At 39.6% G+C, this 20,204-nt stretch overlaps 1 protein-coding gene across 2 annotated transcripts in view; it reads left to right on the top strand.

Moving 5' to 3' along the window:
* The window catches only part of C8H8orf34 (chromosome 8 C8orf34 homolog), a 94,023-nt gene extending 76,507 nt beyond the window's left edge, over positions 1–17,516 (top strand). The window contains exons 11-14 of one of the 2 annotated variants that reach the window (XM_035125357.3): positions 2,751–2,871; positions 6,073–6,569; positions 9,825–9,915; positions 16,529–17,516. In XM_035125357.3, the coding sequence (XP_034981248.1) occupies positions 2,751–2,871; positions 6,073–6,569; positions 9,825–9,915; positions 16,529–16,536 (717 nt within the window). In that variant the 3' untranslated portion in view covers positions 16,537–17,516. Of the gene's footprint in view, positions 1–2,750; positions 2,872–6,072; positions 6,570–9,824; positions 9,954–16,528 lie in introns of those variants that run through there. The other variant, XM_060277763.2, reaches the window with a different exon arrangement.
* The last annotated feature ends 2,688 nt before the right edge of the window (positions 17,517–20,204 follow it).

The raw sequence follows: 20,204 nt of genomic DNA on the forward strand, positions 1-20,204 counted from the left end.
AGAGAGACTGCTGTCAGTTCCAAGAAGCAGATACTTGTGTATCTGCCTGTTGCGTTTCTCATGCAGTGCAGATGTGCATCAGTAGCAGATGCACTTACGATTTCCATATCTCACTGTTGGGGTTGCATGTGAGTCCCACCTTGGATATTGCACAGCAGGTGTGAAAAGCAGACACACATGCCACTTCTGCACCTGCTTCTTACCTCTCTGCAAGCCAGTTCCTAACCTTCAGGTGTTTGAGGGAAGCTGCACCTGCTAACTTTGCCCACACTTTTAGGTTGAGCTGTCACTTGGCTATTTGTACTAGTTGGGCAAACCCTGAGAGGGTGCCACAAAGGACAGAATCTGGAAAGTTCTTTGGAACAGGACTCTGCAGTGCCCCATCTTAAAAGAGGGGGAGATAGACATTTACTCTGTGTTTGGGCAGAGTGTAGCCTTTGCAGGAAGGGGCCCTTTCATTCATGCTGGGGAGCAGTAAGAAGGAACACTAGGGCCACTTCGTATTCTCTAGTCCCCATGGGGACACAACTTCCAGAGGAGTGTAGCAACAAAGAAACAGGCTGTACCTGTGAGATGCCTGCCTGGGCAGGATATTGCCTTACAGCAGAATTGATCCAGGGGTGGCTGGTAGGGTGAAGATGCCACTGCTGCTGCCCGCTCATGAGCCACTGCTGCTAGGCAAATGAGTGCAGTGCTGCCGGGATAATGCCACTGCCCCCCTTGTAAGCCGCTGCTGCTAGCAAAACACTTGAAAAGGATAATGTACCTCTTGGTTGTAGGTTTGGATGCTGACACACAAAATTATCGGACAGAAACCATTGTCTTACTTGTTTCCTATACTATATAAAGCCATTTGGTTGGGAGTAAAGATGGCACCGCTTTCAGACATACAAAGGTAAAAGTAAATGACCCCTGACAGTTAAGTCCAGTCGCAGACGACTCTGGGGTTGCGGCACTCATCTCACTTTACAGGCCGAGAGAGCTGGTGTTTGTCTGCAGACAGTTTTTCCGGGTCATGTGGCCAGCATGACTAAACCGCTTCTGGCACAATGGAAAACCGAAACCAGAGCAGCCAGCGCACGGAAACACCGTTAACCTTCCCGCTGGAGCGGTACCTATTTATCTACTTGCACTTTTGAACTGCTAGGTTTGCAGGAGCCGGGACCGAGCAACAGGACCTCACCCTGTTGCGGGGATTCGAACTGCTGACCTTCTGATCAGCAAGCCCTAGGCTCAGTGGTTTAACCACAGCGCCACCTATGCCCCACTTCCTCTTCGGGAACACTTTCCCTCACCAGATGTCAGTGGACCTAGTTACACATCTGAAATTATAATGACAACATGTGTTTGCAGATACAAGAGTCTAACAGTATGTGAAATACACAGGGTTGTATGTGTGTGGGTATGTTTTTAGCTTTTCTGTTTGCATGATTTAATGATTTGAGGACTGAATACTAAATGTGGGGACAAAAATAGAGCTTTCCGAAGTTAAACCATTCTGCTGTAGGGATACATTTTGCAAAGTCAGTTGGAACACTCTCATCCCAAATTCTGCATTAGTAAGGAAATACGCCAGATATAATCTTCAGCCACTTTTATAAAGTTGATTGATGTGATATTTAAATGCAGCCAGATTTTCTTTCCTGTGCTAACGTGGAGCTTCACAGTTTAAATGTTTTTGCATAAACACAGCAGCTTATGTGTTTATGGCTAAACAAAAGGCTTTGGGGTTCTTTAAGGGGGGGAAAGTGTGATTTATGTATAGGCATATAATTTCATGGTATTGTGTTCATTTGTTGTGAACACATTTCTTAGAAACCCAAAAAATGTATTAACAAATATATCTGTGACTTGTATTTACTTCTTTCATGCTAAGGTTTTTTAAAGATTATTTTTATTAGTCTCTGCATGATGCAGTGATTAAAGTGTCTGACTAAGAATGGGGAGACCAAGGTTCAAATTCTACTTGGCCATTTGACCATGTGGGCTAGTCAGACACTTTTCAGCCAGAACTACCATATAGGATTGTTTTGAGAATAAAATGGATGGGACACCATGTACACTTCCTCAAGATATCTTTGGAGAGAGTGAAAGATATGAATGTAATAAATAAAATAAATTGTGCTCTAACGGATAGATAATTTCTACTTTAATTAACCTATAGGCTTCTTGTTTTAACGGTATTCCACATCTGGTCATATGTTTTTTGTTATCTTCTTTGAATGTAAAAAGAAACTAACAAGTTTACTTCATGGTTTCTCATGAAACAACTTTTAAAAGTTAGCTGACAATCTTCCCCAAAATATAATTCTGAACACTGCAGTGTTCAATAACCAAATGACTTTTGTTGCCAACAGTCCTTCCAAAGTACAGTAAGGGCATCACAACTAGTTCCATCTGAAAGGAATATTTTATTTTTATATTTTGTTGCAATGATACAAAACAGCAAAAATGCTGTTTTGTCCCCAGAGGTGATGAATTATATAGATATTGAGGCCAAGTTGATGCTGACTTAAACTAAATGCACTTTCACTGAAGTCAGTGGGATCACAGAGAGTATAAACCATTTCAAATTTTGGCCCAGTATGCTGCCATAGTTTGTACCATTCTCTATACAGGTAAGCAGTACCAGACTGTCTCAATTATGTAATTAAAAGAATGTGCCGTTTTGATGCTTGGTAACTACCATTTTTAATAAGTGTACAAAAACATTTTAGCATTCTCCCTGCTTTTTTTTTCTTTCATGCCAGAATCAACCAGTTTGGGATCTAGACATTATGAGTTCCAGCAGTGGAGACTCCCAAAGCCAGAAGCTATTGAAAGATTCATTGGCTGCAAAAGAACTTCAAACCATGGAAAAACACCTTGCTGGTAGGTATAGTGGCATAAACCCTAGCATTTGCTTGGGGAAGAAATTTCAGGACAGATTTTAGTGGATTGAACAATAAGGTGTTAACAGGGGTGGTTTTTCTTTTCCCAATCTTCGTTACTGTACTTTGAGTCAACAAATACTCATTTTAAGACAGACATTGAGGCTTGCCTGTAGATCGTAATCAAAATATATCTGGACAGCTTCCTTACACATTTGTTTCCATAGCTCAGTAACATTCAGTGCTAGTGAATTATTGTTATTACTGCTAAAAACAGCACTGTATAAATCTTCCCAAATGGCTCCAGAATCCATCACATGGTACCTACAATCTGAAGAATCCTTAGGTGCCTAGTCTTTCAGTAATTACTTGTAGTGAATAGTCACAGTGAAAGGGTCACAAGATTAGGTCCATAAAGGAAAGAAACTCTTGATTGTCAAGGAAACAGGCCAAGTGGAATCTTCTTGTCCAAAGATGGTCTTCCACTATCCAGTACCACCAAGGTCCAGAAGAGAACTGATCCCAGTTCCTCATCCTTAGTTTCCACAGTCAAACTTTATCCCAGTTCTAAACATGAAGCTTTGGACAGGAACACCAGAAGCTGCCTTATACCAGGTCAGACCACTGGCTCACCTAGCTCAGTTTTGACTACGTAGCAGCTGTTCTTCAGGGTTTCATGCAGGAGTCCTTGTCAGCCCTACCTGGAGATGCTGGGGATTGGACCTGGGACATTCTGCTTGCAAAGCTCTGCCACTGAGCTATGGATGCTTTTTGCATGGGGCAAAAATAAGCGTTGAAATCATCCACTAATAGCATGATGTCTGGGACAGGTGGGGCTCCCAAGAGTGTGGGCAGGAGGCACACCTCCGTGCAGGAGAAGTCTCAGGTTGCAGGCGCGCAACCCATCAGGGGACGGTATATAAGCTGGCAGAGGGGTGGGGTCCCACTATTACTTCAAGTGCTCCACAGGGCACAGATCTGAGGGATAGCTGCCTAGTGGCTAGAAGCACCCAAGAAGGTTTACTTGGTTATTTGAACATGTCTTTGTTGGCCCATTCAATTTCATTGCTCATCGTCACTTCACCCCAGTGTTCACCATATAAGGATGAGGTTTAATTAGTGATGCTCCTCCCCGCTTTGTCTATGTCACCTACCAATACCATTTGCCTCCTGCTTCCGCCCATCAAGATATTCAGGATGGAAAGCTCTGCTGTTTAGACATTACCTTAGTAACCAGTAGTGGCCAGTGGAGATGCTGCTGCTGCTGCTGCTGCTCTCCTGGCTTCCAAACACAGCATGCTACTGGCCCACACTGTATGGGGAGGCATGGGGAGCTCTGAGCTGTGCAGTGTGGTGGAGCCAATCCACCACTCTTGCCATCACATGTCTGTGCAATGCCAAGCTCCCCACGCCTTTCCCATCTTCTCCCAGTAAGTGTCAGAATCGTGTTATCTATGGAAGCTGGGAGAACAGTAGCATCCCACCAACTGCTACCGCTAGCAATCAAGTCCAGAAAGGTAGATAGGTAAATAGGTAGACATCCTTCAGATCACCAAGTGCTAGGCTCTGGTTAATTGTGAGGCATCCATCAACTTCCCAAGCTTATTACCTGCAGAGACCTTTCATAGTCCCATTTGATATTCTATGTCTATGTCTATTTCAATTTATATGCCACTAATAAGAACTTTCTTAAATAAATTAATATGCCAAATACATCAAAATATTTGGTGGCACTATATTCTCTTTTAAAACACTTCCTTTCTTCCGTTGGGAAAAGCTGATGTTCAAAATCAACATATATATTCTATGCTAAATAAATGAAAACCATTTTGTAGTGGAAAATTTTAAATTAGCTGTGGAGAAATGATTGAAATGCTTTGCTTATCAGCAGAACCAATCAGTTTTTTTAGATAGCATCTTGGGCCAAAGTTATGATGTTCATTGAACTCTCATTGAAACATAAACAGCATATATCAGTTTTCCAACATACCTTCTTATTCACCGTAGATAAGTCAATGAACCCAGTCATTTGCAAAAACACAGGTTAATTTAATTGTGGGAGAGCTCATTCCACATTTGGTTTAAGTTATGGCATTCGCATTGTCATCTATTGACCTAGACAATTTAAACAGGTAGTCTCCAAATTGTGAAGTGAAGTGATATGTATTAATTTTTTTAAAGAAAAGAAAAAAAATAAAAGCTTAATGCAAGCAAAATCATTTTTTTAAAAAATCATTGATGGCATCATTTTCTCCACTCAATTATTTTAATATTATAGCAACAATAGCAATACCTGTTCTTACCTTTTTATTAAATTAAGCACAGATGTCCATTAAACCAGTGATTGCCATAGCCGCAGCCTTGGATTCAAACAGAAATCAATCATTGTGCTCTGACGCTCCCTCCAGCTTGCTGTCTTTACCAGCCTGCAACCTTTTTTTTCTCCAGGTCACATCACAGCCAACTCTACACCAAACTCTGGCTTTAGTTCTTCTAACTATCTCAGAGCTGGAGGAGAGGTCCCACCTGTTTTCAGTCTGGCTTTCCTTTGTTCTCATAAAGGCCCATCTCCCACTGAACACAGGAAGCATCCAGGGATTAAGAGTGTAGCATCCAGTTTAACTCCCCAAGCCTTGATTAAATTCTAACACCTACTGGACCTAGGAATTTAGAGAAGTCTGGCACTCACCAAATCATGACAAAGAAGAGATTCTTTAGGGATGTGCTGATGTCTGTAAAATTTCAAGATGGTAATTTTTATGAATGCTGTCTTGCGTAGTGATATTGCAACCCATCATGTGGGTTGTGGCAGCATATACTGCAGTAGAATCCTATTCCATACCAGATTGCTTAGATTACCATCAGAATATTACTATTACTATTACTGTATTATTATTATTATTATTATTATTATTATTATTATTATTATTATTTATTAATTTAGTTATATCCACCTTTTTCCCTGGCAGAATATGACATCCGCTTGTAGAGGTTTCACTGTATCAGAAATGATTGTGAGGAATGGGTCCAAAAAAGTGGCTTGCCAGAAACCGCTTAGTAAGTCCCTTGCTGATATGAATCCAAGTTCCCTAGTATTAGAGTAATAAATAAACTATATCCTCAAGTTCGAATAAACATGGTGATCAATAGGATACAGGGATTTCAATTCTTGTTATATTGTGTTACTTTTGTGTCTGTGCAGACATCGCAAAGGACCTTGCGCTGTGGGAAGAAGGAAGACTATTGCGGAATACCAGTAGCCAACAAACTAATTTACTTGCACTAGATCACCAAGGAAATTTTAAAGTTCCACCAAGCCAGGATTCAGGACCACAAGTGCCAAGTCTGACTGGGAAAGATATTCAGCTCCAGCTTCAAAGAAACAAATCACCACCATTATCCAGCAACAATAGACTACAGGTCTCCAGTGTCACAAACAGTAGGCCTCAATCTCCACAGACCAACAGGTCTTCTGTGCTCCCAGCTCCAGCAAACAGGCCTGCAGCCCCAAATGCTTTGTTGCAAATACCTCTTTCCCCTAGCAACCAAGGAAACAAGGAAGGAGTCGTTAGTATGCAGAGAAGCCGGTCTTTAATATCAAAGAACCAACTTGGGAGGACCATCACCACTCCCTCAGGGCTCCTGGAAACAAGCGGAGACACTCTAGGAAACGTCACTCAAAGAAGCAGTTTGTCCGAAGTAAGTTTTATATATATATATTTGAAAGCAAAGCAAAAATTATCAGTAAATCTGAATCCTGTGTACATCCAGGTAAGTTATACTCAGAGCTGACCTATTGAAATCAGTTGACTATTCGTATATTGCCCATATATTATCATATAATGTTTGACAATAGATCCAACACCTTGTTCATAGTGGTGTTCAAGTTGCTTTAATTATATATCTAGTCTGTGTGTGCACACATGTGCATAAGCATGTATTTATTTCTCTATTGACAGAGGTTTATATTGAAGGAAGGCATTTTTTGCAGATTTCTTTCTTTAGCCCTCTTACTCACTGAAAATCGGCTCCAGTGGGTTGGGGTATTTTTTTTTTGAAATAACTGTGGGAGGTGGCACTAGGAGCTGGGGTGTGTGTGGAAAGGGAAGATAGCAAAATCTGCTTCCATAGGCTTCAGCTTAGCCACTGTGAGAACATGATGCTGAATTCAATGGACCACTGTCCTAGTTGAGCAGGCTCTTTTCATGTTATGACAAGAGTTAATGGCAAATGTTGCATGTTCAGAGTGGTATTAACACTCCTAAAAGAAAAAAATTGAGATTTATATTTCATACTTGGAAAGCAAATTGGGAGAAGGATTTACATACTGTACCTCCTTTTTGCTCACAAGTAGAATTCCACAGAGAATTTTGTTTTGTGAATTTGCGTGTCTGTGGATCTCAGGTACCATTTGTGTAGTAGGGAAACAAACTTGTCCTTTCCCATCCATTGTATGAGACTGGGATATTGCCCTATTGCACCAATAACCCACAAAAGATTGAATATGGCTGGGATGCACTTTATTTAATTGATTCAGGTAGGTGTGGAGCTTCAGTAAAGGAGTTTTATCCTCAGCAGTCCATGAATCTGTCACAATTTGCTTAGTAATTCAACGCATACCTGCCAAGTCTCCCGCTGAAAAATGCGGGATCAGCAGCAGTGCGGCACCCGACGTTGCATAGAAGCAACTTCCAGGGCCGCTCTTCCCATGTGTGCCTGGCGGCCATCTTGGTGGTGGCCGCATGGCGGCGGCCGTCGCCAAGATGGCCACCGCCATGCAGCCACCACCAAGATGGCCACTGGGCATGCGTAGAAACGACTTCCGGTGCCGCTCTGCCCAATTCCGGTGCCCACACATGGGAAGAGCGGCACCCAAAATGGAGGCTCCCTGGCAGGTAGGAAATCCGGGGAAATTTCCGGGATTTTTCTCCATTCGGGAGAACAGCGGGAAACGGATTAAAATCCGGGGGTTTCCCGCAAAAACGGGATACTTGGTAGCTAAGATTCAATGTTAAATCCGTATTTTTTTAAAAAAATGTTTTTTGCCAAATTATAAAATGTGCAGTGTTCGAAGAATGAATGCTAGAACATTTTCTGTTCCATTTCTGTTCAGTGATATCTTTAAAGCTCTTCCTGTCCTTACGGGAGTGACCATGTTATAAGCAGGCATTTTTTTTCTAAACAGGCAAAGAGGCTTAAAGAATTTGGCAACGGTTAACATGTCATCTGTGTAGTTCTTTTTGTAAAAAGTGCAAAATTTTAGTTTTGGAGTTCTGTCTGAAAGAATTATAAGTTGCTTGATGATCTTAGTTCTTGTACACATGCCTGCGTTTCTATTGGCAGGGATTATGCTGTAGCAAATGTGCAGGTGTGTTGTATTACCAGCTCATTTCAAAATCAAACCAAGCAATGTAACGTAGATAAATATTTTTATTATTGCTACAGGATGAATAAATCAAGTTTTTAAATCCTTTCCTACATTCACATATATACACATTTAGTCTTTTAGATCTTCAGGCCTTTCTACAAGTGGATTATCAATTGAGACAAATAGGTTTGAGGATCAAACTCTTAGCCTTTATGAAGTGTGACAACTGAATGCCGAATCTCTTTGGGACAGTATTTCTTGGAGTCTGCAATAGCTCTTATGTTGATGTTTGGGAGGGACAGAGAGACTGTCAGGTTGTATGGGACTTCCCAACAAGATGCTTTATAAACAGCCTTTCTGAAGTGGGTTATGTCTTAATTAAATAAGCTGAACTTAGTTCCCATTGAAGTCTTTGGAACCCAACTTATGTCATTACTAATAGATCCCATTCAACTCAATGGGAAACAACTTCAGCTGCCGTGGGAAACAACTTTAATACATTCCAGTGACCTTATTTGCCTGGTGTAGGTTAGTTGCAAGTTCCCGCAAGACTTGGCCCATTTTTTGATTTTGTTTTTTGCATAATTTGGTGTTGCATACAGTAGTTGCTTTTTCTTTCAAAAATAGCCAACATTGGGAGGTCACGTGGAGTTGGGCCCTTTGCCTTTTCAAATGCAGATCACACTGAGCCTCTGTCTTGTGACTTCTCCAAAGAAGAGCCTTGTGAGTCTCAAAACATTACTACCCTTTTTTATTGACCAAATATTTATTCAGCACAGTAAACTTTCTTATGTGCTGGGTTTCACTTGTTGGCTAATTTCCAGCACAGCAACAGCAGCCCAAACAACATACTTCCAAACAAAAGTGTCCAGGAAGCCATCCTCCTATGAATCCTGTGTTAAAATTACATCAATGCCTCTCTGTGTGAAATCATGTCCTCCCTGATCTGCAAGCAATTTAAAAACGGGGGGGTTATTTTGCTGCAAGAAGTCTGGATTTTATTACAGCTTACATCTGTTCATTGTATATCAAGATTCATTTATTTGCTACTTTTCTACACAGAGACAATCCTTCTATGTGTCAGTTTTGCTAGAATTGTCACACGATTAAAGAAATCATAGATGAATCAACTGAGTTTTGGATTGGTTAAATTTGCATGTGCATAAAATCATCGGTTTCTGGCTATTTGTTAACTTCGCTGACTTCAATAGAACCTCTTCCCAAGAAAATCCACAGAATTGCAACTTTCCAGCTTCCTTGGAAGAAGTGGTGTGATGTCTAGGCCTTGGTTTTGGGACTGAAGCCATCAGCTTTTTTTCCTTGTGAAGTTGGGTCTTCCAAGGAGCCTAGAACCCACAGTGCCTACAGCACACTCAGCTCTGACCCTCCATTCTAGCACATAACTCATGGGATTGACAACTACAACATAAAAAGGGCAGAAAGAGACCCCTTCCAAAATGATACCCAATTAATCAGGAGAACTTTTTGAATTTCATCTTTAATTTTTTAAATCTGTTTGTGTATAATTGAAAGAAACATTGCAGCCCTAATTCTTATTCCTTCTCCAACCATTATTTTTGTTACAGGATGAATTCTTACAACTTCAACTTGCCCACCAGCCTTGGATTTTACCAAGCGACAATGAAAGCGAAGGAGTGGAAGCAGATCTAGATAAACGTAAGAGGTTGCTCCTTGTTTGATATAAATTGTTGGCAGCTTGGAGTAGGCACCATATTTTCACAAAATAGGTGTTCTGCAAACTACTTTTTATTTCTAACAGGTTTAGTTATGATTTGCCTATAGGAGTGAAGAATGATGGATTTTATTGATGGGATCTCAGCTATATTACCGTAGGGCTGAAAGTGCTTGTAGGTTATGCTCCCTGCTTACCATACTACAAAGCTTAACATGTTAATTCATCTCTTATCAATGTGTGCTACATGCAGAAACCAGGGATAAAAAGTTGTGCCAAGCCAAAATCTCTGTTGAATGAGTGTAGTAACACAACCAGATACCAAGCATCCTGGAGTGCTGTCCTAAAGAGAGAGAGAGAAGACTATAGTCCCAGCTTTAAAAACTTTGCTTGCTTGAATAATTCTTGTTGTGCCATGAACATATTTCACAGCTCCAGCTCAAGGGTGTGACATAGACATCTTACTGGGTTAAGGATCCTAAATAATGGAAGTTAAGACAAGTAGTATCTGCTAGTTTCCCTCCACATGCTGAGGCTACAACAAATTATATATGGTGGCAAGTAAACATAAATAATCTTGCTGGAAATGTGAATTGCTCTGACAGTTGCTTTTAAAAAGATCACAGTAGTTTGTAATCTGCCAGGGTGAAAATGTGTGTCATTTCCTAAACTATTTTAGATTTTATGGCTACACTGGAGCAGGCTGTTTAACCAGGTGCTCTGCAGTACCTTGTGCGTAGAACTGAAACCATTTAAACAATACATATTGAAGTAAGAAGAATCAGACTTGTGGAAAAATTGAGAGGGGAGAAAACCATTGAGCTGTTACTTGTTTACATCAATATGACAACCACAATATAATTCTTTTTATCGTAACTTGTAAATTTAGTTACAGGTAGGTAGCCGTGTTGGTCTGAGTCGAAGCAAAATAAAAAAATTCCTTCAGTAGCACCTTAAAGACCAACTAAGTTTATATTTTGGTATGAGCTTTCGTGTGCATGCACGAAAGCTCATACCAAAATATAAACTTAGTTGGTCTTTAAGGTGCTACTGAAGGAATTTTTTTATTTTGTAAATTTAGGACATCAAGCTCTAAATAATATTTAACTTATTTCTGATAGTGAATTGGAGTTCTTTTGCCCTTCCTGTACATCTTGCCCAAGAGGCCAGGTCAGACCCAAAATCTGATGCTCACAAAGTGCTATTACACAAGGAAGTTACCTGGAAATGAGTTGCCCTTGTCACTTTTCTGAGATGTGAAATGGATTACTACATTAGATAGAGTCCTAATCGACTCACAGAACTATCCATAGAACATTTACATGTGTGATCTGTTAGGACCTGCATGTTCACATCATTTCAGAATGTCATGCTGTACATTTCAGACATTAAGCTAGGTCAAAATACTTCCTGATGGAGAAAGTTTTCCTCTGAAATCAAAGGAACCTTTCAATCCAGCCTGCAGTTAGAATAATCTACATTAGAGTACATGCTACAGATGTACATTTTCTTTCCAGGGTTGATTTCACACCAGTGGATCATCACTAGGTGTTAGTTGCTGAGAGTCAGATAGAAGGGGTACAAAATGTTTGTTTGTCGGTCTAGCTATTCGTTTATCAACCATCCGTTTACCCAGCAGGACTTCCCTTTTTTCTCCTCTCTCTTTAGCCTAGCACACTCCCCAAAATTCAGAGCAGATTTGTGGAGTGTGCAGGGCTGCAGGGGGAGTGGAAGCCAATTCCATAAATCAATTTATTTCATCAATAATTGTAGCAACATCTAAGTGGTTTACACAAAGATAAGATAATAAAATCACAAAAACGACAACCATACTTTAGAACGTACAAAAGTTAAATTACTAGAACAGATTAAAATTACCTCATAACCACGTTACTGGCAGACAGACACTGTCAACCATCACCTGAGAAAAATGAATTCCTAGAGTTTTGTGAAGCTAACACCCATCCCCAGATATCACCATAGTCCTGTAGTCCCTGGACATGTCTGGAAGAAAAGCCACGTGAAACTGGTCTAGATTTTATTTTAGATTTAGTTTAAAATATAGGAAAATCTCCTGAACCTTTTAATTTTAACAACTAGGAACTACAACTTTGCGTCAGCTCATTTTGTTGCTCACTATATATCTAAAATTCTTATTTGTTTCATTGTGAATTCTTGGAATAAATCTGCACATGTTAAATTAACAGATGTTAAAGACAAATAGAGACGATAATAAGGCAACCAATTAATTTGGGCTTTTGAGAGAGAACTAACATTCATGTTACTAACGCAACTACCAACACCATGTTACTAAATTAGTTCAGTCCACTGAATTGTAATTTTAAAATCTGCTTTTTGCTTTCATGAGTAAAAACTGTTTACTTTAGCTTAAACCTGTAACATGCAAAGCAGAGAGGGGTCAAAACTCTGTAATTAAAATAATGGCTACCTTCTTGCAGATATTCTAAGGGCGCAACAGACTAGCATCTTGATCTAAACCCATATATCAACTTTCATAGTTACCTATCTTTTGCTGCATGAAGTAGGTTGTTCTTTGTACTATTTTAACCATTGGAGGAGAACAAAAATGTTTGATCTAAGCAATATTGTACTGTATGTGACATCTGAGACTGGCAAATTGGTTAAAGGAATAAGTCTTTAAAAAATAATTATATGGGGTAATGGCAACCATCTGGTTTTGGAATGTAGTTGCTGTAGCCAATCTTACAAGTGAAGGGCAACTCCTGGAAAATGCAGGCTGCCAACAGGCTGCCAACACCCAGGTGTTGAAATGTCTGTAAAGCGGAGAGCCAGTAAAAGGCCTGGCATCGTTTACAGTGCCAATTCCCAGTGTGCAGTGCAGGTAAAAGGCCCAACCATGTAAAGACCAGCCTAATTTAATTTGGCTGTGTGAGAGGAAAGTTAATGCATTAGAAATCTTCATGGACACTGTGTGTGATTTAGTGCCAAGAGGAATGAAACTTCATAATTTATGACTGTGAGCAGAAGAGCTGTAGAATTAATCTTCACAACAACAACAGGTGTCCTTTGACGCAGCTTTTAATAAATTACATGCAGCTAATATTTACTACATTCTTCAACTTCTTCAAGATAATAACTGCCCAGGTGTAAAGCTAATTTTGGATGGTGAAAGAAAATTACACCAGCTGCACAGGTATTAGGAAAGAGGGTATCACAGTAGTCTAATGCTTTTTATAGATAGTTTTTTATCACCTGACCAGCTGAGATGAAAGAACTTCATTTATCAAAAAATTATTTGATGAACGTTGTACTGGGAAATTTACAGTGCAATCTGATGCATATCTCATTAGAAGTATTCCCCATTGAGTTCGATGGAACTTACAACAAAAAAAGAGGTGCTGATACTGAGTATCCTTGAGTACCCCCTGAAAAAAGCACTGCTCCCAGGTCAGTGTGTATGGTCCAGGGATAGGAAGCTCTGAATGGAACAAGTGGAACTGAAAATCCTACCTTTTTTTTTTTTTACAAATTTAAATAATTCAATAGCAGTTTTGTTCAGTGTTTCACAGAGAAGCCTAAACCACCGTATGCATCATTGGGAAAACAACATGGTGGAAAGGTTTATCAAATGAGCATGATATGTAAACCAGAAAGCTTTTGCTCAAAAGAATTCAGAGTTTTCAGATTCAGATACATTTATTTGTATTGTTACAGGTATGTAGCTGTGTTGGTCTGACGTAGTCGAAACAAAAAAAAAAATTCCCCTTCCAGTAGCACCTTAGAGACCTCTAAGGTGGTCTCTAAGGTGCTACTGGAAGGATTTTTTTTATGATTAGCAGTGGTGTATTTTTGCATACCTAATTCTGAGATTCCTGTCAGAATGAGGACCACAGATCATATAGCATGAACCAGGCTGGCAAAATCTGAATTTCAATTTTTTATTTCCATTTTAGTATGAAATTCAAGGCTGTAGACCCTTTTGTGAACTCAAATTAAAGTCAGGAAAGTTAAACTGAATTAGTGTGGATATACCAAATTTAGGGTTGTTTTTTACTCCATTCATTGATGACAACATCTCTTGTCCTTTTCAGTAGACAGATACATATGGACTTCAGGTGTGTTTTGATTAAGGACCTTTGTGCATATTGAGATGTGGGTTGGCCCATTGGAATGGGCATGTGATAAAATGATGAATAGCTACACTACATCTCCACCTGAAAAACTGACCTCTTCTCATTTCTGACACATGCACTCAAATGTCCCTTGATTCAACTCATTAAGGGCCGATGGCTGACCTACTCATTTTGAAGCCATCAGAGTATTGTTTCACCACAAACTTAATGCAGTGAAAACAAGAACATGAATCTTGGCATATACAAAGTGCAGTGGTGCCTCGCTAGACGAATGCCCTGTAAGACTAATTTTTCGTTTAACAAAGAGATTTTTCGAGCGGAGCTTGCCTTGCTAGACGAATTTGTTTTGTGAAAAATTTGTCTAGTGAATCGCGGTTTCCCATAGAATTGACTCACAGAACGAATTAAATTCGTCTTGCGAGGCACCACTGTACCATGTTAATTGGTCCTTAAGATTTTAATGCTTGAAATATAGCTATAAACTGCAAATTATTTCCATCATGTATTTGTCATGATTTGTTGTGATAAACCTTTTTGCGTTACTTATGAAAACAAGTGAGGTAGAATTATAGATGCCTCAAATACTCTGCAATTGCAATTGCTGTTCCTTCTTTGGTGTCATTCCCTTCCCCCTGCTTCCTCCTGCCTGCATTTGTCAATTGGCTGATACTACACAATGAGGGAAAATATGTGAATGAGATTGCATAGCAATGCGACATAACAAATCAGATTGGCTATGCAGTTGTATCATTGAGGGAAGAGTGGAAGACAAAGTAAATAAACAGACATTGTTGCAAAAGTTCACAAAATTGCCTAAAAAGTATTCTGAGTTGCAATTATTTTATTTGTATTTATTTGGGGAGGGGGTGGAACTGTAAGTTTTAGCTCAGCTGTGAAATAAATGGCATTTGTGAAAGGAGGAAAACACAGCTGCAGACTTTTCAAGTACAGGATGGTTTTCTTAGCAGGACTGTACTTTACAAACTGTCAGCATAACCTGAACATAGAAGTTGTTAAAGGTATGTTTTTAGGTTTGGGGCCATTTAACATTGGTATTGTAACTGTCATGCTCTCCGAATAAGCAGTGTAATCATTCAGTTTTGGTAACCTATGCAATAAAAAGTTAGGTGATAAGTGCTTTTCCATTTAAACAAATATAGCTAAAAGCAAATTAACTGAACTATTTTATCTAAATGTGCAGTGAAATTGTGAATGCAAACAAGACTTTCCATTTCGGAGCTATGATAGGGGGATTCCCTAATTTATCCTGATGCCAACACTGAATATCCTTCATAGGAAATGCCAAGATAAACCATGCTGGATATAAATGTTTAACTTCTCGTTTAGACTTAAAAGGACTCTCTTACATTCAAATAAACATTCACAATGGTATTCCGAGTATTCAGGAGAGATTACACTTTCCTGTATACTGTGAAATTTTAAATCTTTTGTGGACCTCATTTATAAACTTAGCAGAAAAGGAATATGCAGAGTTAAGTCTAAAACATAGTAATTATTGCACCACTCATTTTTGAAGTCTTTACTTAGTCTTAATAAAAGTGATTGTGTCAGAAATGCAAAGCCAAATGAGATGCCAATTTTCAGTAAACCTGCACCGTTCATATGTTCTTACTTTAAAAACTGTTTTGTTAGCTTTGGCACTCAAATAGCGTGGCAGTCAACAAGTGAATATTGAACGACAAATCATGCCAATCTTCCTTCTATCCATCATTGGGTTTGTAGTTACTCTTTACATAACATACTAAAACCACCCTCACTGGTACATGTGCGCACTCAGCCTTTGAGCCCAGAGTGGAAAACACCTTGCCCTCTTCTCCCAGGTCTTTGGCTGATTAAACAAACTATGGCCTGTTTAAGTGTGTGTGAGAAGAGTTACTGTTTTTGTATTGTTTTTGTTTTTATATTGTAAACTGTCCTATGATCCTCAGATGAAGGTGAGTATAGAAATAATAATAATAATAATAATAATAATAATAATAATAATAATAATAATAGGCTGCAACTCCCATCATCCCTCATGACTGGCTGTGCTGGCTAGGGCTGATGGGAGTTGAAATTCATCATCATCTGAAGAGCCACAATTTCCCTATTCCTATCCTAATCCTTAAAACATAAACTTCTGCTTACTTTAGATTTACACAAGCACATAAGGATTGCTTGTTCCCGCACATGGAAATTTGACCTGACTTCCATACTGTCTAGGTTCTGGCCATGAAGATCCTTGCTTCATCATGAGAGTTATTGATCAGGGCTAGAACATCTTCCTGTGCAATACATTTCTTAAAGTGGCAATAATCCCTTATCACTGTGTGTAACTTCATTTAAGCTACATTTATGTATTTCATGTTCTCACTACTCATTACCAGTAAGAATACCCTTACAAAAGATGCTCACACTAATTTTCTCCTGTTTCTTTTCAAGTATGTTGTTTCTAACTATTCTTTCTTTCATTGTTTTCCAGGTTTGTGAACAAATTCGGTGGAAATAATGAAGAATGGTTTCTCATAATTATATAACCTGCAAGTGAAAAGTTCTTTTCACTGATTGTGTATAATAAAAGCTTATTTTTATAAATTCAACAGAACGTAAGTGGAATTATTTTAATGTGTGTATGCTAAAATGCACTAACCTCACATCTATCTTATTGTACAATGGCCTTAGGTAAAGGTGGTTAACAGTCACTTTTTAATACATAGTCCGTAATATAATGTATTTTATTTATACCCCTCTTAATTTGATATATAAAACTTTGCCTGATGAAAAGAAGGTTTACCTTAAAAGATTTTATGCATATAACTTGACTAAGGTTTTCTACTCCTTATATTTTTCTAAACTTTCCTCATTTTTAAATCAATAAACTTTTAAAGTATTTAGCCACATCTGCCGATATGTATACTGTATACAACATTCAAATGTCACGGATGGTTGGCTTTTCACTCATAAACACGGTAGAAATTTGCTGAGACAATAGGAAGGAAGGAAGGAATGGGCTGTGGGGCACGTGTGGTTTTCTTTACATGTGTTTGTGTGCATGTGTACTCACAAAGGCCTAACGTTTCACATTGCTTTTACTGAGTTCTAATTAAATCCTTTACAAAATAAACAGACTACTAAGTGAAATAATGTGGAATGCAGCATGCACAAATGAAATATTCTTTACTCATATCCTAAATGGCTTAAGCATTTGACAGTTTACTATAAGTGTTTGTGTGTGAAACAAGTTGACTATTCTGGATCTGGGTATGATATTTCTGCGAAGATTTCAAATGAAAGAGCTGTCAGAATGATTGCATTTGGTGCATTAATTTAAGCTATTTATTCTGTTAAGCATGGGTTTGGTTTAGTGCCTTCTGTTTCTCAGCCATAACCACATAATAAAGTTGCCTGCTGTTACAATTGATATACATTGTCAGATTATTGAAGAAATAAAATGAAATTCCTATCACAAATATACTGAGAATATGAGCTTTTTGTTTCGTTTCTGTTTTTATTCTGAAAGCTAGTAATCATGGAGAGAGCATTCAAATAAAATGTATTTATTTTATCTAGATTCCAAGGTGGTTTACAACAGCATAAATTAGGGGCAGCCAACATGGTGCCCCCCAGGTGTCATTAGACTGATTGTTGGTCATGCCGGCTGAGGCTTATGCGAATTGTAGCCCACAACATCTGAAGGCACATTAACTACCCCCTGGCCTAGGACAAGCATACAATGCAACATCATGCAACCAAACTACCAGCAGCAGATAACATATTAAGATATATTGATAGCAGGCAACTACGTAAATTTAAAATGCCTGAGTGAATTAAAAAATGTTGTTGAGGATGGGGAAAGTATAGCAATATTGGCACCGGATGAGTTTCCTTGGAGAGTGCATTTTATAATGGGCTTTATGACCTTTTTTTTAAAAAAAATACAATACTGTATACTGGTAGAGACAGTAATGCCTTTCTAGATCATTACAATGCTTCCTGCTACACTCCTGACCTTTCCACATTTTTACTGATGCCAATGGATGTACCGTATTGGCCCAAATATAAGCCTCACTTTTTTCCCTCCAAATTTTGACTGTGAAAAGTTCGAGTATGGCTTATATTTGCGACCTTACGGCTCCCCCCCCCCCCCAGGAAGCAGCCCGGGTATTGTCTTCCCCCCTGTTAACTTTTAAAGGTGTGTCTTATTTGCAGGTGCGGCTTATATTCGGGTCAATACGGAATGTTAAGGAGGATAAAATTCCAACATTTCTGTTAGGCAAGAGATGCAGTGCTATCAATTTTTATCCTTAGTATTAATGGATTGCAAGGGGGTTGTTTTTTTATTGTTAATTTATTTCCTGCCCTTCACCCTAAGGTCCAAAGGTGCGTAACGTGAACAAGCGCAGTATCAACCAGTGTTTGTGGATGGAAACATCTACTGAAGCAGCCAGCCTTGCCTACATTTAGTGACTCCCTGATCCTTCAGTCTGTGACAGAAGTGCAAACCCTCCTTCTGGTAAAAATAGAAACAGTTTTCTGAATTGAGGATTTCTGCTTTCAGAGCAGTAGAATCACATGTTGTTAAAACCCAACAACCTCATAAGGTTGAAAACAATATATCCTCTGTGCTGTTCATTCACATCTTCTTTTTATCTTTCTTACAGTTCTACCACTGAGAGCTGGATGCCTGTCTCATAGTATGTAATGCGTCTTTCAAGGACACATTGAATTTGGCCACCTATTTGCTTGTTCGTTTTTGATTCTCAGGTAAATGGATTTCTGCAACCACAGGGGCTAAAAACACGAAAACAATGATCCTAAGAGGAGGCCAAAGACTACACAAAATACTTCCGAAACCACATACGGCCTGTATGTCACTCAGCTTTACCCTTAAGGAAAAGCAAGACATTGTGTATGTCAAGTCACCCTTGCAGGTTATAATGGAAAAGGATGACATTCCTAATCACCCTGAATGACAGCCGGTGATAATTTCCTCTAGTTTCTAGGATGCTTATTTTAAATTGTGTACCTATCACATATTAGAAGGAATGACAGATAAGGTAAATGTCTTATCATGCCTCTTTCCTTCAGTCATCACAACTGCATCTAGAGTACCTGAGGAATTACTGAGTTAATTTCAAAATGTTGCCAAAGAATGCTCCTCGGGGCCTGGTATACACACGCCAGATCTCTCCCAAAGTGCCTGCGGTCATCATTCTCTTCCTGTTGATGTGTGTAATCCAACACCTAAGTGCTCACAATTTCAGTTTTAACAGGTATAGGCCCTTTGCTCAAATTCCAGAGCTGTTCCTTGTTGCTATTCCCTTTAGTGACGCCGCTTTATAGTGTCCGGAGCATTGTTATCTGCGATAGGAGTGCAGCTGGACAAACAGCTCATCTAATTTAAATCCCCTTCCCTTACCCTTATCTTGTTGTTGAAAACAGCTGAGGGAATTGCCTGGAGCATCTGAACATATAAGTGCTTGGGGAAATATATTAGCATCGGTCTCAGCCATAATTTCCTATTCACAGTTTAGGGTTATTCGGAGGGTGATGTAATTTTCCTTCCCAAAGCAGATTATAGCAAGAAGTAAGTTCCATATATCATGTGTTTTTTTCATTAAGTGGTAAAGCAGCGAGGCATTGTCTCTTGTCCTTTTTTTAAAAAAAAAAACTGTACATGTGGAGCTATACTTAATAATAGAACAGTATATTCTATTAGTATACTAGTGTATTTCAGCCCGTTTAATAACGGGCGCTAGAACATCCTGGAGTTCGGAGAGGCGCTTGTACAGCGCTTCTCCGAACCCTGGGACCTGTCCTTGCTGTCGATGGCAGGGGGACAGGAACGGAGGAGGAGAAAGCGCTGCTTTCTCCTGCTCCGTTCCTTTCCCGCAGCCGCCGACAGGAAGCAGACATCCCAGGGTTCAGAGAAGCGCTTGCGCAGCGCTTCTCCGAACCCTGGGACCTGTCCTTGCTGTCGACGGCAGGGGGACAGGAACGGAGGAGGAGAAAGCGCTGCTTTCTCCTCCTCCGTTTCTCTCCCGCAGCCGCCGACAGGAAGCAGACATCCCAGGGTTCGGAGAAGCGCTTGCGCAGCGCTTCTCCGAACCCTGGGACCTGTCCTTGCTGTCGGCGGCAGGGGACAGAAACGGAGGAGG

Source organism: Zootoca vivipara, chromosome 8, assembly GCF_965207765.1.
Source record: "Zootoca vivipara chromosome 8, rZooViv2.hap1.1, whole genome shotgun sequence".
Classification (NCBI taxonomy): Eukaryota; Metazoa; Chordata; class Lepidosauria; order Squamata; family Lacertidae; genus Zootoca; species Zootoca vivipara.